The following is a 20,819-nucleotide window of genomic DNA, read 5'->3' on the forward strand; positions in this document are numbered from 1 at the left end:
TCTCTTATCTGTAGTTTCCCTCAATCTCCTGTTTTTTCCATCACATAACAGACATGATGTGAGGAGAACATAGAGATTTAAGAGGTTACTGTGGTATTATTAAGTAAGTCAAATGATACATTTTTACTAGAACCATGTTTCCTGCCATTTCTTTCTTCCTGTGAGGAGCTGCTTCATGGCCTCTCCTTGGTGAGGTTGATCTGCCAGCACTCTTCTAAGAAAAGACTTTTCTGTGGGATCCTGGTAATAAACACATTGTATGTTGTTAGATCTGTTTTTTAGGTTCTGGTATTTTTTTGTAACTTTCTTTCTTGTTGATCTTTTTAGAATTAACGGTATTCCGATGGTCTTCCTTCTTTAGTTTACAGGTTGTTGGCACTAATACTTTGAGCCTGTCTTTAATTGAAGACTCACTCCTTCAAGAATGTCAGAGTCTGAACCCAGAGAGAAAAAGCTTCAACTGTTCACTGTGTCCTGGCGGAAATTTCTAAACTCCGAGATAAACTGTTCCTAACCTTGGCTCCAAGAGACACAGGTCTGTGAAAATGAGACGGTGGAGCACACGTTCACGTTGTCGTGCAAGGAGGCAAATTCAAAAGTATTCCTGCAACTCCTTAAAGCATCTTGAGGAGCAGAAGGAAGAACTGAAACTGAACTGGAAGCTGTGTCAGCCAATCAAAGCGGGAGCTTTTGCCTGACACCTGGCTGAGGGTCTCATGAAAGACGTTAAGGGTGCCTCTTGGCAGCTGGCAGCACCACAGCCACAAAAGGGAACCTCAAGTCTGCTGTGCGTTTTTTCAGATAACATCAAGCCTGTCTATATGGCATGCAGATTATACTCAATCCCCTTAAACAGAGAACAATGAAAGAGAGCTCACACAACTGGAGCTGCATCGGCAGGAAGACCGATTCTGTAATGTATTACAGAATCTTAAAAAACAAGAAGAAGACGTTGTTTTGTTCACTACATGCAATGTAGAGAAGATCAATCCTGCATGAACAGTGACACCACCACCCCAAGCATCAAGACCTCACCAACCAACCGATGAGCACTGAATGAAAACATCAGTGTTAAATTATTTTTTTAGAATTAAACAGCACTTGCTTACTTAATAGGGTACTTACTGCCATATTGTTTTAGTTGCTAACAAACATGTTATATACTGCAGATACTTCCAGTAATGACTCAAAAATCCGATGCTGTAAAAGTTCAAAATGTCATGAAAGCTTATTCTGTTTCTGCAAGTCATGTTTCTAGTGACGCCTTGTTCTCTGGATGCAACTGAATGTCTTTGTTCAGGGGAAATTTTCTTTGTGTAAGAATTTCATTTTATACACAAAGAAAATAACACTGTTAAGCTTGATACTAATTGTAGACTTCGTATGGTGAGTATGTGTGGGGAGATTTCAAACTGTGCTCACAGAGACAGTCTCTATTAGGGTCCCTGAAATCTGTGCTACACTTCAGATTAATATTGTTTTGTAACAATGACAAAAAGACACAATAAACATTTAGATCTATCTATATGTTGCTAAAAGACGTCAGGCACATTTTTAATGCAACACTGGTAATCTCGAGCACTGACAGGAAGTAGAAAACTAATGGTTTTGTTTTTTTTGCCTACAGTAAATGATATAACACACTGGCAGCAGGGAGGGGAGCTGACACTGAATTAAACATTTTAATTTCTGAATATATTTTCAGAAGATTTTACAATAACTTCAAATATAAATTCCACACACAAACTGCATTTACTGGATTTAATAAGCAACTTCTGATTCTGTTTGTGCTTTGCTGACTTTGAAATATTGTATTTTATATGTAATCTATCAATTTTCTTACTTGCTTGTCCAGTTTAGGGCAGTTGGCAGCTTGGGCCTGTCCCAGCTATGAGAAAGCAAAAGGCAGAGACATACACTGAACAAAAATATAAACACAACACTTTTGTTTTTGCTCCCATTCCCCATGGGATGGACGTAGAGACCTAAAATTCATTCCAGATACACAATATAACCATCCCTCCCAAACAGTGGTCACAAATCAGTCCAAATGTGTGGTAGTGGGCACATCTGCCATATTGAGATAATCCATCCCACCTCACAGGTGTGCCACATCAGGATGCTGATCTGACATCATGAGTAGTGCACAGGTGTACCTCAGACTGCCCACAACAAAAGGCCACCCTGGAATGTGCAGTTTTGTCTCACAGCAAAATGCCACAGATGCCACAAGCAATGAGGGAGCGTGCAATTGGCATGCTGACAGCAGGAATGTCAACCAGATCTGTCGCCCGTGCATTGAATGTTCATTTCTCAACCATAAGCCGTCTCCACAGGCATTTCAGAGAATATGGCAGCACATCCAACCGGCCTCACAACCGCAGACCTCGTGTAACCACACCATCCCAGGACCTCCACATCCAGCAGGTTCACCTCCAAGATCGTCTGAGACCAGCCACCCAGACAGCTGCTGGAACAATTGGTTTGCACAACCAAACAATTTCTGCACAAACTGTCAGAAACCATCTCAGGGACGCTCAACTGCATGCCCGTCGTCCTCATCGGGGTCTTGACCTGACTCCAGCTCGTCGCCGTAACAGACTTGTGTGGGCAAATGCTCACATTCGATGGCGTCTGGCACGTTGGAGAGGTGTGCGCTTCATGGATGAATCATGGTTCACATTGTTCAGGGCAGATGGCAGCTGAGAATGTCCCAGTTCTTGCATGGCCAGCATACTCACCGGACATGTCACCCATTGAGCATGTTCGGGATGTGCTTGACCGGCGTATACGACAGCGTGTACCAGTTCCCACGAATATCCAACAACCTCGCACAGCCATTGAAGTGGAGTGGACCAACATTCCACAGGCCACAATTGACAATCTGATAGACTCCATGCGACGATGTGTTGCACTGCATGAGGCAAATGGTGGTCACACCAGATACTGACCGGTTCTGGGTCCCCAGACCCCCAATAGCGCAAAAAACTGCACATTCCAGGGTGGCCTTTTGTTGTGGGCAGTCTGAGGTACACCTGTGCACTACTCATGATGTCAGATCAGCATCCTGATGTGGCACACCTGTGAGGTGGGATGGATTATCTCAATATAGCAGATGTGCCCACTACCACACATTTGGACTGATTTGTGACCACTGTTTGGGAGGGATGGTTATATTGTGTATCTGGAATGAATTTTAGGTCTCTACGTCCATCCCATGGGGAATGGGAGCAGTAACAAAGGTGTTGCGTTTATATTTTTGTTGAGTGTACATAGAAAGATTCACACATATGGCTGATTTAGAGTTTGGACAGTGAGATGAAACCACAGTACCAGGCACAAAGAGAACATGCAAAGTCCACACAGAAAAGCCCCCTAGTGGAATCTGAACCAGGAAACCTTTTACTGTGAAGTGACAGAGTGCACGACTTAATACTATTCCACTATTCCTATCCATCCACCCCTTGCTTTAACATCATAATTTAATATTTCTATCTGAATTTCTATAACACCGCCCAAAAGTCTTGAGTCTCCTGTCACTTTCAAATATTTTGCTTCCAAGGAGCCAAATCTGTTGAGAAAAGTTCTCCAGCTTTCTGAAGCTCTTTCAAAGTTCTTTGGACTTTGGCTGCTTTTTCACTCGTTTTCAGTCCCGTCCTCGTACCCGATCATTTCAAAGGAACACCTTTGTTGTTTAAACCACTTCAAGCATTAAATATGAACTCAAAAAAACAAAAAACAAACACATTTTAAATGGTATGTCTGGGCACTTTGTTGATAGCAACCTGTTTGTACCAATAGGATGATACCAAAAATCTATTACTGAATAGATTATAAATAGACGCATAGTGAAGCTATTGATGAAAAAATATCTACAACACATGAACTGTATCTGAAAGTCATGCTTTTAAGAAATGGGAACTAATAAATGTGTTTGATTTTGTGGTTAACCGTCCCAGTGTATAAATACACTCAGACAGCCAGGCTTGATAACACTTGGTTGTAGGCTAAGCGTGTATTTGAAACAGTCGACAACAATGAATAATTATGAGATGCCTTTATTGTACTTTTTTTGGAATCCAGTGCCACAGACACGAGAAAAATGGTCCAATCCCTCCCTCCCCCAATACAAACAGCCTGACAGGAAGGGTCTGCAGGGCGGGGGGGGTGTACCGTGATCCCGCTTGTAGTCTTAAATTAAACACAGATAATAATGAAGACACATCCAGGTGCATTTCAACAGACACGCACGACATGCATTCAAAAAGGGCTTTTAAAGAACGCAGCGAGTCCTGGTTCACACGTACGCTCTTGTCCCAAAAAGTAAAAGACGACAAAATTAATACCACTTAAAAAACAGTTTGCTGTCTTTATGGCCGTCAGTCTATAATAATTCAGGCTCTGTCATTTTTCCCACTTACAGAAAAGAGAAAAACAAGGGCAAAGAGACACACTACTATTCATAATGGGAAAATGGTTTAAATATGGAAGTGGAGGGTTCATAGCTTTCATATTTTAGTTTTTTTTATTATGTTTTTTAATTAATGGTATGCTTTAATGAGAATACAGTTGTCTCACTAAAAATCAGCTCATCTAGGTAAAACTAGGCCTGTCCACTCAATCTGCAGTATCTAAGTAAAATATATAAAGTCCAGTCAAGGGCTCAGTGGGTCGTTGGTCCAATCAGGAGGCGGATCACTTCAGTCTTCCTCGCTGCCACTGGCTGAACGCTCCTGAAGGAAACGGAAACAAAGATTTACTTTCACTATTCAACAAGACCTTGAGACTACACAAGCACAGAGTGCCCATCAAAAGTACCGCAAACACCACAAAACACGAGTGGCGTGGAAATGATCCCAGCTCAGACCTAGAATAGAATGACTGGGTTGTTGTGAACTGTCTGAAGGGAATCTCCATTACCAGCACACCAGACTAAAGATGTGGCAATCATCATGATGATCAATGTATTTGATTTTGGTATTTTAAGTTTGTAAAATGAACAAGAAAACATTATTTACCATCACAAAATGTATGATTATGAGAAGTTGTTAGAGAATAGCTGCTCAATAGTATCAAGAATTTGAATCATGGTCAGTTTGGCTGCGTTTTATAATCCAGATTATATCTTTAAAAACAAATCTTGTGTAACTGAAATTCAAATGTAAAATATATTCATTAAAACAAAGCCCCTGTGTCAAATACTTGTGTGTCACAAAAGGATTTGTTTTAATGATTTAAAACAGGAAAACATCTGAGAGAGTGAATGCAGAACCGTTCTTCTGCTCATTCTTTCCAACAGGTTCTAAAAGGGAACTCAAAGCTCTGTCGTTGTGACGGGAAAATCTGTCATTTAAATACATTAACATGAATGCAGAAGATTCAAGCTTTGGTGTGTGTGTGTGTGTGTGTGTGTGTTCGTTCTCCTGTTCTGCTCTCACCTCTTCCTGTTCCTCCTCGCTGTCGTCGTCGCTTACTACGGGTTTAGCCCGGGCTCCGCGGCCCCGCCGCCGTTGTCCTTTCCCTCCTCTCTCCCCCTTCTCTTTCCGGCCCAGTTTAATCTTGACCTTCACTGAACGACCTGATGAGGGATCAAAGATTGCAAACAAAATAATGCTGAGTGAGCCTCACCGCCCGCTGATGCTATAAAAGCTACCGTGCCCCTCCGATACTCACATTCAGACTCCGAGCCTTCATCCACCTCCTCCTCTTCCTCCTCGCTTTCTTCTCCCTCGCTTTCATCCTCCTTCTCGATCTTCTGTCTCACGCTGGTGAAGACGGACTGGAGCACAATGGAGTCCTCGTAGATCTAAAAAAAACAAATAAATAAATAAATGGTTAAAGAGAGAAACAAAGTTAGCTTCCAAAATAGGAAAACTTGTAAGTTAAATGAGTTGAATATATCAAACACTGGTGAGCGTGTGCTGCTAGCATCACTCACCAAAGAGCCCTCCAGGTTGAAAGTCTGGGCGTTCTGACACAGCAGCATCACATCCTTCTCCAGGTCGTTCAGGCTGCGGTATTTGTGGCTGCGGATCCGCTCCTGATGCACGGAGAGAGAAACAACAGGCAGCAGTCAGATATGCAGGATTTAATAAGTTGGAATCTAAAAAAGAAATACATATATATATTTAAAAAAAACCATTGATGAGGTAATTTTTGATCCTCACCTTGATCTTTCTGAAGTCCACTGGTTTGCGGATGAGCTCATAATACTCGGGAAGCTCTTTGCGAGATGGGAGCTGGATGAAGACTTCGCTCAGTTGTCGGCCATTTCTGCAAAGACGAGGAGACAAGTTAGTTAAAAACGCAATCAAACTAAATTTTCACCCCTTCTGCTAATCCTGCGCTCTTCAGAAGAGCGGTCTCCTCACCCGTCCTTGTATTTGATGACAGCGTCAACAATCTTCCTCATTTTCTTAGTGAGAGATGGAGGGTTAGGAGAGAGCTTCTCAGCAGGTGGGCGACCCCGTTTCTTTGCTTTCTTTCCATCGTCGTCCTTGTCCCGCCCGCGGCCGCTGCTGGAGCTGGGTGTGGCCGGGCCACCGTCGTGATCACGGTCTCTCTTGCGCTTTCTGGTCGTCTTCTTGTGACGCACTTCCTCTTCAATGTCCTCTAGATTGCCTTCTTCTATGGCCTGTTCAAAGAGGAATACAGTTGAAAACTCATTTAATAGAAACACGTGAGTTGTAGGTCCACGAGTTGTAAGAGCGACTCTTTTACGAAAGCCAGAACTGGCATTTTTAAAACCCGGCAACGAGAGAAATGGCTACACAAAAACCAACAATAAGCCATAGACTGTAGCCTCAATGTGCTCTATTGATGTGTACTGTTTGTGTCGCATACAAATGACATCACAGACTTTCAGAGGCATTGCTATAGCAACCCTACGCACATTAGGTGGAACTCTACTGTAATGAAAAATGACCGAAACCGAGTAGAGGCTGAACTAGTGAAAAAGACCTAATATCGATTCAGCTGTCAGTATTTGGGACTCATCCCACCTTGAGCCACTGCTTCTCTGTGAGCGAGTCGCTGTAGTCCACCTCCTTGCGCTGGCGCGACCCTCTGCCAAACATCTTCTCCTCCTCCTCCTCGCAGGTTAGCCTCTCAACCTCAGCGTCGTCTTTCAAAATCCAGCCGGGCAGGTCGTCCTCCTCCATCAGACGGGGTTTCCTCTTAGGGTTACGGGCCTCCTCGCGGCGTCTGTCTAGATCCATACGCTGAAATGAAAAACAAAACAAAAAAACAGTGCGATTAGAGTCAGATTCAAAAAATGTTAAAGTGTCTAATAACTGACATGAAACCAAGACGAACCATGAACTGTTCAAACTCCTCTTCGCTCCTCGCGATCATCTGATTGACGGTCTCATCATCAGGCACTTCGTCTTCCTCCTGCAGATAAATGAGACGGGCTGAATGAGCGATGGCTGACTGCAGATTTGTGGCACCTCAGACCCAAGTCTCTGAACTAATGACTCTCAAGCACAAATGGAAAGCCAAGCAGCAATATGAATTACTAGCAATTCATTGAACATTACTATGCTTTACGTAGACACTCTAAATATCACTTGCAGTTACAGGATGCACTAGATGACTAACGCTGTGCAAATGAAACTGATACTAAAAGTAAAGGTAAACAAAACTTTGCACGAAAGAGTTTAAAGCCATAAAGAGGGGAAAAGGAAAGAAAATATAAAACGGGAAAAGCTTTTATGTTAGAGTGAAGGATAAAGTATCATATTAACCATCAAAGGTTTGTGCAGAAGCAGAAATACATAGGGGAGAAAGGGAGAAGTCTGGATTGATGAAAGCTCACAAATCCTGAGAAAAGAGGGGAAAATAAGGAAAAGAGACAGAAAGAGGAGAAGGGGGGGAAAGGGAGAGAATGAAGAGGTGGGGCAGCGCACAGGCGGACGTGGGCGGGTGGGCGATGTGGGAACAGGTTTAGATCACACCCACCCACGCCCCCCTAGTGCGGCAGCCTCCTCGAGCCCCGACCTCGTCCTGCTCCTCGTGCTCCAGAATAGCCTGTAAGAAGGCCCGACGTTCATAGCCTGAAGACTTCTGGTCGAACATGCCGGCCTGGATGACCTTCTGGTCCACGTTCAGCTTGTACTTGGCTGCTGCCAGGATCTTTTCCTCCACGCTGTTGACGGTGCAGAGGCGCAGCACGCGCACCTCGTTTTGCTGACCGATACGGTGCGCTCTATCCTGGGCCTGCAAGTCCTGTAGGGAGCGCGCACAGACAGTTTAGGTGGAATCGCTGTGCAGAAAGCAAACATGTTCACAACAAACAGGCCATTTCCTGAACTTCTTTGTGCACATAAAGTACCTGATGCGGGTTCCAGTCACTGTCAAAAATGATGACAGTATCAGCAGATTGCAGGTTCAGGCCCAGACCTCCAGCCCTGGTGCTGAGCAAGAACACAAAGTACTCAGAGGCGGGGTCGTTGAACGTCTTCAGCAGCATGCCACGATCCTCTGCTTTGGTGGTACCTAAGAAAACATCACGCTTTGTTAGTGACTCCCAGTAGTTCAATATGACTCTCTTATAGTTAACAGCCAAAAGGTTCTCACCATCCAGACGCAGGTACTTGAAATTGCGGTACGCAAAATAGTCCTCCATGATGGTCATGAGTGAGGTCATTTGACAGAAGAGCAGCACTTTGTGGTTGGTGGCCCTCAGCTTGGGCAGGATACGATCCAGCAGCTCAAACTTTCCAGAGGCACGATACAGGTCAGGGCTGGACAGGGAAAAGGAGAATATGAGTGACACTGACCGAGCACCTAACATTTATCCACAGACACAGTTTTTAGCTTTACGTACCCTGTGATGATTCCACCAGAATAACCGAGATGCTCCGAGAAGGACTCCTGTAAAAGCAAACAAGTAAAAATGATTAATATCATATGTTGTTTTTGTATTTCAGCTTTAAAACATCTGTTCTACTGTCTTTTAAAAAGATTTACTGGTATCATGATTTAAATGGTGGTGTTTGTGTCTGGTACCTCAATGTGCTGGAACATGAAGGGGTGATTGCATATCTTCCTCAGCTGCATGATAGTGTTCATCAGGGTCTTCGTGCCACCTTTACCCTGTAAAATGAGGAGGATACATTAGGCGTCTATTATTTCAAATTTTCTTTAAATGACCACAAAAGAACCGAGTTTGAGACATCAGCTCACCTTCTTGTCTTTTTCTGAACCGTCTGTGAGCAAGACTCCCTTGGCCTGCATGTGTCTGTACAGAACCCTCTGCAGAGCTGACATGTCGCACTTTATGACATACTCCACCTGTAGAACAACAACAAGGGGAAATCTCAGCAGGGCAACTAAATTTTTTGACCTGTTCTGAGCAGAAATATTTCAGTGTTGAATATGTTTTGGCAGAAGCTGTGCACACTGACCTTCTCTGGCAGCTGCGCCTCGACTTCTTTCTTGAGTCGCCGCAGCAAGAAAGGTCGGAGCACCTTGTGTAAACGTCGAATGATCAGGATGGTCTCTTCTTCATTTAGGTCAACCTTGAAACATGAGAGAAGAACGCTGATAAGAAAGTCTCCACAACTATTTCCAACAATCCCGACCAGACTGTAAACGCACCTTCTCTCCAGTCATGGCGAACGGGGCGTTGAACCACTGTTCGAAGGTGCTGCAGCTCTTGAAGATCGTGGGCAAGAGGAAATTGAGCAGGGCCCAGAGCTCGGGGAGCTTGTTCTGCAGCGGAGTTCCTGTGAGCAGCAAACGTCGTGGCGCCAAGTAGTGTGTGTTCAAGACTTGGGTCAGCTTACAGTGATGGTTCTTCATACGATGGCCTTCATCCACAATCATGTACTTCCAGCGGATCTTTGTGAAGAAGATATGGCATTTATTCAGCGTGCTTTTGACTACCATTTAAAAGGCAAGCTTTAGATCTGGAAGAAGACGTGACAGGACTGTCTTACCTTTGCTAACACCTGCTTATCCTTAATAATGTACTCATATGTGGTCAGCAGCACGTTGAACTTTCCGCTACGTAAAATTGGAACGAATGAACGTCGAGCAGCTGGAGACCCCTGAAAGATAAACAGATATTAAGTAAACCGAATAACTGAATTAAAAATGGTCTTTGGTATAAAGTGTTTTCGTCATGTTGCGAGCAAAGCGTGACTGAAGTACTAATGCAACATCACTGACCTTGTAGGAAACCTTCACAACAGACGGTGCCCACTTATCAAACTCATACACCCAGTTTGATAAAGTTCTGTAAACAAAAGAACAGCTCTGATTGAGGAAAAGCAGCCTTTTCTACGTGCATTTGTCATTTTTAAGCCGATGCTTTCAACAGGGAACCGAGGAGACACGTTCACACTTACGAGAGAGGTACGATGATGAGGAAGGGCCCATTGATGCGCTTGTACTCCATGAGGTAAGTGATGAGGGCGATAGTCTGGATCGTTTTGCCTAGACCCATCTCATCAGCCAGGATGCCATTCAAGTTGTTGTTGTAAAGTGACACCAGCCACTCCAGACCTTTGATCTGAACAGTAAATGGTTCAAATAAGATTCAGTTTACTCAGATTATCCAACATTTATTTATATAATCCACCATTAAAATCTAATCCAACAATGCTAATGTTATGCTGCTCTTTTCTGTGTCCTGATGGGCTACCTGGTATTGCTTGAGCTGCCCATTGACCAGCAGTGAGGACTGTTTATCCACTTTCTCAGTGACAGCGTGAGCCACTGCATAGTAGGACTGCAGGCCGCGGTTGAAACTTGCACTGCCGTACTCGTCGTCTACATCCTGCTTGGCGTGTCTGATGGAAGCAGAAAAGACATGATTCATGTAAATTTCATAATATTATAATTACCCAACCAGTTATAAACAGAGGATAATTATAAAGTACAACAACTGTCTTACTCAATGATGTGCAGGACATCCACTTCTGATACATCTTCACTGTCGGGGTCGGGGATCTTCTTCTTCTCTTCTGTTGGAGCTGAAGACGTCTGAGGCTGGTCGTCCTCTTCCTCCTGACGATACAAAACAAAACGGGATGTCAGAAAGCTGCTCCACCACCACAAACACAATCTGAAGCTGCATTACATACCTCCTCCTCATCTTCCTCTTCTGAACCGCTGCCTTCACTGTCGGAGCGTGGCGCTACTTCGTATCTGAAAAGGAACATAAGGATAGAAAAAGAGATAAGCGAGTGCCTTGTTGTTTTGCTGGAGGATGAAACACGGCTTTTGCACAGATATTCCAGACACTGAATTTAAATCATTTCTACAGAAATCAAGACAGACTTGACGCTTACCCTGGGTTCATTTCAAGCCAGGCTTCCAGCTGCCCGGCCTTGGGTGCTTCCACACCCGTCAGGATCTTTCCACTGTCTACATGGATGACCTTGACTGGCAGGTCACTCATTTGACTAGTCTCATCTAAAGGCTGGGAGAGGAAAGGAGGGAAACCAAAACAACAAAAGATACACATTAAAAATGGGCGTGCTCTCTATGGTAGAGTTCCCTTAAAGTGATTTTACTGTTTGACACTCACCTCTCCGTCAGGTCCCAGAGCAGGAGCAGCTCCCTCTGGAGCCTCGGGCTTCTGAAAGCATCAAATAATTTTAGTTTTTTTTTTCTCTTTACGTGGATGAAATTTTACATCACTCTTCTATATTTAATTCATGTACCTTCTTTTTCTTCTTCTTCTTCTTTTTCTTCTCTTTGAGTGCTTGTGCAGCCTTGTGCGCGCGCACCAACTCAGTGAGGTTGGCCACGTACTCGTCTGTCTGCTGTAGCAGGTACGCCAGGCGCTTGTCTTTCTTCTGGTCGATAAGTTTACGATAACCTTCTTCATCTTCAGCCTGGGAGGAGATTCGCACAGAGGTCAGATCAGTTTGTGACACAAATAAACTTCAAATATAATTCCTATCATTCATTTCAGAGACTGTGCTCCTTCTGGCAGATACAGACTCATTTTGACAGACTGAGAAAGTCTCACCATCAGCCTTCGCATCCTCTCTTTTTCAATGCGTTCATTCTCTTTCTTCTGCTCGCGCTCAGTGTTGGCATGATAGGTGGCGACAGCTTTGGTGGCCTTCTGGATCTTTGCTGTGATGGAGCGGTGATACTCCTTAAAGTCCTTGGCATGCTGCAGGATGCTGTTGAGGTATTCCTTTGAAAAACAAATGATTAAATTAGACTCTTTACATTAACTACACCTCATCATATTTGTTTTAACAAATATCACAATATAAAACATCCAATTAGACGCCTTAAGATCTTTTAGAAATCGTCTGTACCTGGTGTTTCTGGCGCCGTTTGCGCTCTTGTTCAATCTTCTGCTGTTTCTCCAGCTTCTCAGTGATACGAGCCTCACGTAGAGACTGCCGTTTGCTGCGTTTATAGGCCTTAGCATTAAGGGCAGTTTCCAAAGCAGTGTCACGACGCATGCAAACAACAACCTCCTGGCGCAACTACAAGCACAGAAAAGGAAGACAATATAAGTTTTTCACTGGGAAAAGTAAAGAAGAGAAGAGAAAGCTGATTAAATATGCAGAGTTCAGTTGTCTGGATTATAAACACATTTGCAGGTAGCAGCAGATACGTTTATCTACCTGTCTCTGGAAGTTAAGAAGCCTAAGGGCCTTAAGCTCGATGGTGGCTTTGGTGCGTAGATCACCAGCTAGAGAGCCAGGCAGGTTCTCAAGCTCCTGTATACGGTGAGAAATACGAGCCTGAAGCCTGAAAATTTTAAAAATAGAAATATTACAAAGATTAAAGTTGAAACCATTATTTTTCTCCCTCCATACAAAAGTAGAAGAACCCTCAAAGTGATGGATGGCTGTGTGTCATCAGTTCAGGGATTTAATTTCCTATTCAAACTGGAAACATCTAGTTTCTCAGATTTTTTTAATCTTACTATAATGCCAATACTTTTATGCTGTCCACTACACCCCGAGCAGTACAGGACTTTTTAAGGCCGACGCCAATATTTAGTGATATTTCGATATCTAGGCCGATATTCTTTTTCCTTCACACTCACCAAACATAAATTGTCATATTAGAGGGAGCAAGAAATGGGCTCCTGACAATTTTCATCATTCGTGTTCAAGGACAAAATATTTGCTGTGTAGCTCAGTATTGTTTGCCATTCCACGTCGTTTCCCTTTCCTCACCTGTACTCTCTCTCCTGGAGGATCTCCACTGGATCAAGCCCACGAGGTTTTTGGATGGGGGTTATGCGATTCTGCTTCTGGTGTAGCATCATGGGAGGGGGCTGTGCAGGCTGTCCTGGCGACTGTGTCTGAGGGGGCATAACAGGGGAGGCTGCTGGAGGCACTGAGGGAGGAGCAGGAGAAGGTCGGCCTGTGGGCTGGGGTGGAATTAACTTCTGGGGAGGGTTGGAAGGGGCAGCAGCGTTCACCATTGGTCCTAAAAAAAGAGAAATTTAGGAAAGATTATTTTTAATTGTAGGTATGAACAAAATACACATGTGTGAAGTTGGTGCTTAACCTGGGTTTACCTTCAGGCCATGATTTGGGAGGTCCATTCGTAGGCTGGCCTTGCATACCTGGAGGAACTCCTGCAGGTCCAGGAGGAGCTATATTGGGACCTACCATACCTAAAACAAAAACAGAATAATATTAATCTGTTTTTTGACATAATTTGTAAATGCTGAACATTGTGCAATCTCTCCTGCCATTTAGATAGATGCATTATTATTATCATGGGATCAAGAGCAGGGTTATTATAGTTTTGTATTTTTTTTTTTTTATTAGTTATTATTAGGTTTGATTTTTACTTCGTTTCAACTTTGTTTTTAATCCAGTTTAGTTTCAGTTAGTTTCTAGAGCGAATTTGCTCATTTCAGTTTAGTTTTTATTGTTTGAAAATATTTAGTTTTTATTTACTTTCAGTGCTAATTTTAATGTTTGATAATTATTTATGGCATATGTCAGGAGCAAGATTTGGGAAAATTAGTACAGATAGTAAAATATAACCAGAGCTTTTTGAAAGCAGTTGATTCACAGTAGTGATGGGATTTCTGGCTCTTTTTAGAGAACCGGCTCTTTCGGCTCGGCTCACTAAAAAGAGCTGGCTCTTTCGGCTCCCAACCGGCTGTTCAGGTTGGTTTTTTTGCTTTAATTAATTAATTATCAACAACAATATAAAATTATGCACAAAAGGAATTAGTAATGTAAAAAAAATGTGGTTTTCTTTATGTATGTTTATATATAAATATTTATGGTGGCCCCTAGAGACGAAACATGTACAAACTCCAAAGCACAGTTCTAGCGTTAACTGAACTTCCAAAACAGAGCTACCTAGATCACTTAAATTACACTGCTTTTTACCAGTTTGAACCTGTGTCTCTTCCCCAGTTGAAGAAAATTGTCACTCAGATCAAACCAGCATCTTGCCCCACTAATGTGCTCTGGGAGACTATTGGTCCAAATGTCCAATCTATCATTAACAGCAGACTCACTTCTGGTGTTGTACCCACTTGTTTTAGACATCTGTGGTTCATCCATTGATTAAAAAAAGCAAACATGGATGCCTCTCTCTAACTTTAGACTGATTTCAAAATTGCCTTTTATGGCTAAACGTTTTAGCAAAAACTGTATTTTTACAGTTGCAGTTTTTCATAGACTCTCAGAGGATTCTGGAAACTTCCTGGTCTCATTTTAAAACTGTTCACAGCACCGAATCTGCACTTTGAAGATTTCTTAATGATCTTTTACTGCTGCTGCTTTTGATGCACTTAAAAACTAAGAATGATATGGTTATGTAATTTTAAAAAAAACAAGCAAGAGAACACCATGTGGGACTCAAAGGTAGAGCTGTAGAGTGGTTCAGGTAGGTTCAGGCCCTTCATCTACCAAACACATAACCTTGGCCAGTCATTTTTTCTCTCTACCTTCTTCCCATGAGCCTGATTAAAAAAAAAAAAAAAAACATGGCCTTGGCTACTGTTTTTATGCAGATGACACCCAATTTTACATGCCTATAAAAAGAAATGTCAGCTCTCCTAAACCACAACTGGAGAGTCTGAAAGATATCAAGGGATGGCTCAATGTTCAGTTTAGGATCCATTTAAAGATTTTATTCTATATTTTGACATACAATACTTGGCTTCTAACTCCATATATTCCCTCAAGTTTGCTAAGGTCCATGGACCAGTTTCCCCTGGCTGTCCCTAAAACCCGGCTGAAAACCAGGGGCGACCGAGCCTTTTACGCCCCAACTCCCGGCCCATGTTAGCATGGCTCCTTCATTACCTGTTTTTAAAACACATCTTACAACTAGGGCTGCCACGACTAGTCGACTAGTCACGATTACATCGACTATCAAAATCGTTGACGACTGATTTAATAGTCGACGCGTCATTTGAAGCTTTGTAAGATCACAAAAGACGCAGGAATAAGTAGTAGGATTTAAGAGTGTAATAACAGACTGAAACAGAAGATGGCAGCACTGCATGTACAAGGATGCCAGCTGCCGTTAAACCCCGAAGAAGAAGAAGTAGCTCTGTCCCAGAATTCATAGCGCAGCCCAGCTCAGTTTCCAAAAATAATCGGTGACTAGTCGACTATCAAAATAATCGTTTGTGGCAGCCCTACTTACAACTCATCTTTATTATTTGGCTCTTATCATAGAACGAGAGTGGCATGTTCTAACCTTCTATTTATTATTATTACTACTACTATTGTTGTTGCTGCTGATTTGTGTGTAATTTTTTGCTGCTTTGTCTTTAAAAAGTGCTTTATAAATAATTTGGATTGGATAGTTTAGTTTTAGTTAACTATAATAACCTTGATCATGATCAAAGGTTCAGATTTTCCTTTAACTTCCCTTAACTTGTGTACAATAAATTAACGTAAAAAAAAACCCTCTAACTCACCATGTTGTCTATTGTAATTTGCTGGAGCTGGTCCCGGCCCAGCACCCGGGCCACCTCCGGGCCCTGTAGAAGGTGGCATATTAGGCATTGGCTGTTGCTGCATCCCTGGCATGGGCCTCTTTCCCTGCACAGCCATCTGCAGGTGCTCTGGTAGAGGCTGACTGCGTGCCAGCATCTTGTAGGCCATAATCTGTGCCCTGAGTTGGTGTAGCTGGTTCTGGTTGAAGGGAGTGGGTCCACCTGCACCACCTGCTGCAACAGGGGGGCCCCCTGGCCCTTGGGGACCACCACGATTCGGTTGACCCATACCCTGATTTGAGTCTCCACTTCCCTCCATAGGGCCTGCTCCCGGGCCAGATGGGCCTCCAGGCATCATGGGACCAGAAGGAGGGCCGTTGGCTGGGACGGGACTAGGTGCGTGCTCCGAGCCTCCTAATGGAGAGGGGTAACCTGCAAACAGAACAGAGGCACAATGGGTATGGCAAAAAGTTATCTCTGAAGTGTTAAAGAAGGTTTTTTGTAATTAAAAACAAACAAACAAACAAACAAACAAACAAACAAGAAAAATATGTTGAATAAGGATAATAAGAGAACCAGGTGGCTGTATCTCCATGTACTATAGATAAACTCGAACACTGCTGTGGTGTCTTCTATATTCCTCCCTCTGAACAACCTCTGTTGCTTGCTGACTGGTTTTGTAGATGCAGCTGCTTTTGTTGTTGTCTGAAAGGGGAAGCCCCTAAACCCCGCCCCTCCTGTCACCCTGCCCAGCGCTGTCTGCTACTGCTGCTACATGAACAGCAACACAAGAGGAGAAACCGGCTGGATGGGTTTCCACACGCACATTGTATACCAGCACAACTGCATTACTGGTTTCTTTTGCAAAGAGCATTTCAGGGCCAGAACTAAGTTCCGTGAGTTCAAATTTTCTTCACTCAGTGTGCATTAACTCAAGTTAGAAGAGGACTGAAGATGCAGACTTTACCACAAACGTATCAACATGACACTATGGTGTTAGTTTAGGTTTCACCTTTCTCTAGTCCTGACACACATTACCATGAAGCACTTTTCTGTGTGACACAACATACCTTGGGAATGTTGATCCATCGGGCTCGGAGGGGGTCCCATCCCACTGTGTCCCCCTGGTCTCATGCCCATGCCCTTCATCTGGCCATAGCGAGGGTCATCGGGCACTCCCTTCTCATGCATGGCTTCCATTGGCTGCATAAATGAAACCGAATAATCATAAATGAAACAAACACTGAAGTTTGTGCAGTGTGACACTGGAACACACTGCACAAAACAATTAACAGGAAAGACACGTAAAGTATGTAAAGTACAGAAATGATTCCACAACCACTCACTTTATCTAATGATAAATATTACTGTGTTTAAGCTATTCAAAATAATCACATGCATGTTTTAACAACAAGAAGATTGCATTATTTGACAAAATGTCGTTTTTTGTTTTACTTTATGCATCTGGTGCATGTTGTCCTGAGGATATCCTGAGGGTCCCTGTGGAGGATGGGGGTGTCCAGATCCTGGAGGTCCTGGGCTAGGCCCCATCATGCTGTGGGCCGAGCCTGGTGAGGGACCTGGACTTGGCCCCATCATGCCTCCTGGAGATGGCCCTGGGCCTGGGGAGGGACCAGGGCGAGGTGTCCCTCCCATAGGGGGGTCAGGAGTGGACATCTCTAAGGGGGAACTGGGAATGTGTGGCTGCAGGAAGTACCCTTAAAAGAGACATTACAACAAGAATTAAGAAAACACATGTATGCATGTTACTCTAGTTACTTAAAAGGAAAGGTGTTTCAAATAAATTCTAGACACTAGTAAAAAATACAACAAACTTTCTGTGTTTAAAATTAAATGAAATAATAGAAAAATTTAAATGGAAATCTTTCAGTGCTTTTTTGAAAAAAAGAAAAAAGGAAGAAGATGAAGAAACTCTATAACATTTTTAAAAGTTAAAAATTTCCCCTGTTATGGCCTGAAATCAAATGTCAAAATGTTTTACAAATGCTTATTTCATCTGACCAATAATCCAAACTGAATATTTTAAACCAGCACTGGTGAGAAGAATAAATGAGCACATTATTTCATTGTGCCTGCTGACTTAAATGAATAACTGGTTATCTGAATTGTTACATCTTTACATCTGATCACAGTCTCACATGTTTCACGTTGCTCTGTGTTAAGACAATAGTATATTTATAAAGCCGTTCAATATTGGATGCTTCATTGCAGATGTGAAATGATACCGTCACTGTTCCCCCCCCCAAATGTGCCACTTGGTGTAATACACAAGTCGTAGTGCTTAGTACCATTAAACATGAACTACAGACAGCTGACTGATGTTTTTATGCCGTTATAGCATTTAAATGTCCACTCCTGGATGTTCTGCTGAAGTGTACAGATGGGCAGCTGCTGACAGGAACTAGATAATTCATATACTTTTTGCTGAATATCTGATTTTTAAAGGTCAAGTGTGTCACACAAGGGATTTAACTTTGTCTGGATTTTTTTTTTTTAAAGCACAATTAGTTAACTTGAACATCACTTCGTGGAAGAAAACTGTTACGAGACACCTCTAGAAGAGGCCCTATTATGACACAAATTAAACCCTTTGGTTAAAACAAAAAAACAAAAAACAGAGCCTCTCTTAAATCAACGGGAGAACAGCATAATAATAAAAACTTTGCCAAAGTCCAGTTGTCTAATGTTTACATTTATAAGCCAATAACAGTTAAGCTAGCTATTGTTGGCTAACGTTAGCCAGGCCTAGCAGAATTTAAAGTTTACGTTACATTATATATGTTAACTTTAACTCTCTCCAATTCGTAATGCAACACATTTGTAGTGGTATTCACCGGGTTGCTGGTTCCATCTGAAAATAACACTAAAACAATAGTATTTCTACAAGGAACACAACCCGGATTTAAGACTTGTCGGCTGGCTCGTTAGCGAGCTAGTTCAGTTAGCCTAGCCGGCCATGCTCTCCGAGGCCAATTAGGGCAAAAAAGACGTGTTGTTTTGCGAGATAGTGGCCGAGATGCGGCGACATGTGAAAGGTTAGAGCATCCCTTCATCTACCAAGCTGATTGATCCAACGCGCCTCCCGTACCCCTGGCTCAGCGCTCTGCTCTTAGCACATTTCCAAAAACAATTTTCATTCATTACACACTGTCGCGCCACAGCAGCGGCAAGGTAATGTCGGTCTCCTTTTCTGTAACGAAGAGGGGAAAAAAAACCCCACGAAACCTCAACAATCCTCTAACAGCAGCGTGAAACGTACACAAAACTCCCTTACTGCCCAAAGAAAAATTAAAGCGAACTTACACAAGTGGTGGAAGTTGATGTTTGAAGTGTCGCCGGCTGCAAAGTCTCTTCGTTTTCCTCCTAACCAGAAACAAAGAGCGACCTACCCAGTTGGTTTTTTTCCTTCACCCCCCCCCCTCTCAGCAGATTGTATCGCGGAGACCGGCCTGTGCGGCTCTACAGCGCCGCCTCTGCGCAGGCTCCTCGCTCACTTCCCGCATGCTCAGTGCAGCCTCTGAGATACAAGCAGGCACGAAAGCCCTAGAAGCCGGCATGGGGGATGGGTGAACGAGGCAAACACTGTATTATGGACGAGTATATTGAAATATGATTTAACCCAACACGTATCAACGTGAAAGTACGCAAATGCTCTTAGTACGCTTGAGAAACCACAATTAAATAAAATGTGGCACGAAAACGGTGTCGAGTGCACTTTTCTTTCATGTCATTATTGCTTTGTTTGTATTTAATAATAATATCTATTTCTAACCTTTTGGCCAATGCTTGTTGTTGATCAGCATTTAAGACACATTATTAATGATTGGTTTGCCGTTTACGCTACGAAAGGAAATACTTAAAAAAGATACACGTAAAGACACACTGTAACCCTACTATAATATGAAACAAAGAAAACAAAGGCATGTGAACCTCTAAAATGCTGTAAAGACAATTGTATTGGGTCAAACTATATATTAAGATGAATAAAATAGTTGTACTCTAAATAATTTGAATATACCATACATTATTTAGATAAAGCACGATCATGCTCTTCTGCTTTATGTAGGGACCATCTACTTTTAATTTACCTTAATATTATTTGTTGTCATTATTCTAAATCATACTTATGAGCTTAAAAATATTTCAACTGCTCATCAATCTTTTTAGCATAATCAAGAAGAATATTTACTGTCACATGGTGGAACCTAGCTGACATGTGACTGAGGAACTTAAGGAACATGAGGTCATGACTGTGTCCTTAAGCTGGATTGGACACAATCCCATGCTAAGGTGCTCGGTATGGTAGTAAAAGGGAAACACCCAAAGTAAGAGTCAGGTTGGACTTCTGAGGGATGAGTCTCACTGGTTGGCCAAAAAGACTAGAGCTAACCACGTGGTAGGTTTTACAGGGATCTTGAGGTTACCGCTCTGTTTTAACTCCCCCACTTTGGTGTAGTTTCACTCTTTGCAGCTGTACAAACTATACCCAAATATAACTTGTCTTTTTGTCAAACATCCATGCAGTCACTGTAAAGGAAGAGAAGACTGCATCAGAATCCATAAATATCCATTATTTCAACTATAACATAATCAATACAAAAGTGTTTTATTTTATTTTAAGCCTCATGCACTCATTGGGGTGCAGTTGAAGCTGAACCAAGAAATGGCCTACGTTCACATCAACACATGCTCCTTTTTACTGAAGGACAGAATCAATGTGTTGGCTAGGTTTTTCTCCAAGTTCTTGGAGAAGACAGCACAGGTATGCTCTGCTCTCCTGAGACCTTCCAGGACAGACTGAAATGGAAATTTGTGGCTAGTAAAGGTGCCACCTGAGGGAACTGGAGGCCCCCTCCGGAAGACTGATGACCTGGGTTATCACATACAGGGGAAG

The 20,819-nt window shown here is 42.8% G+C and overlaps 1 protein-coding gene across 1 annotated transcript; it reads right to left on the bottom strand.

Moving 5' to 3' along the window:
* Positions 1-4,042: 4,042 nt before the first annotated feature.
* smarca4a (SWI/SNF related BAF chromatin remodeling complex subunit ATPase 4a) lies at positions 4,043-19,387 on the bottom strand. The gene is made up of 34 exons (XM_080904799.1): positions 19,229-19,387; positions 17,360-17,622; positions 16,975-17,107; positions 15,887-16,336; positions 13,508-13,606; positions 13,161-13,416; positions 12,600-12,726; positions 12,285-12,458; positions 11,984-12,157; positions 11,673-11,846; positions 11,537-11,587; positions 11,298-11,428; positions 11,091-11,154; positions 10,901-11,013; positions 10,649-10,796; positions 10,353-10,516; positions 10,174-10,240; positions 9,942-10,052; positions 9,601-9,843; positions 9,408-9,521; positions 9,187-9,294; positions 9,010-9,096; positions 8,828-8,874; positions 8,578-8,744; positions 8,333-8,496; positions 7,999-8,226; positions 7,315-7,392; positions 7,002-7,220; positions 6,372-6,634; positions 6,168-6,273; positions 5,939-6,040; positions 5,674-5,806; positions 5,439-5,578; positions 4,043-4,733 (listed from the first exon to the last, which is right to left on the bottom strand). The coding sequence occupies exons 2-34, from the start codon at positions 17,579-17,581 to the stop codon at positions 4,701-4,703; spliced, it is 4,890 nt and encodes a 1,629-aa protein (XP_080760925.1). The 5' UTR covers positions 17,582-17,622; positions 19,229-19,387; the 3' UTR covers positions 4,043-4,700.
* Positions 19,388-20,819: the final 1,432 nt, after the last annotated feature.

Source organism: Rhamphochromis sp. 'chilingali' (genome assembly GCF_963969265.1).
Source record: "Rhamphochromis sp. 'chilingali' genome assembly, chromosome: 15".
NCBI lineage: Eukaryota > Metazoa > Chordata > Actinopteri > Cichliformes > Cichlidae > Rhamphochromis > Rhamphochromis sp. 'chilingali'.

Excerpts from the sequence above, each read along its gene's own strand:
- smarca4a (XM_080904799.1), bottom strand. The coding sequence starts at position 17,581 with ATGTCCACTCCTGACCCCCCTATGGGAGGGACACCTCGCCCTGGTCCC. Across the intron at positions 16,337-16,974 it reads GATGGATCAACATTCCCAAG|GTTACCCCTCTCCATTAGGA; the intron begins GTATGTTGTGTC and ends TTCTGTTTGCAG. Across the intron at positions 6,274-6,371 it reads GTCATCAAATACAAGGACGG|AAATGGCCGACAACTGAGCG; the intron begins GTGAGGAGACCG and ends TCGTCTTTGCAG.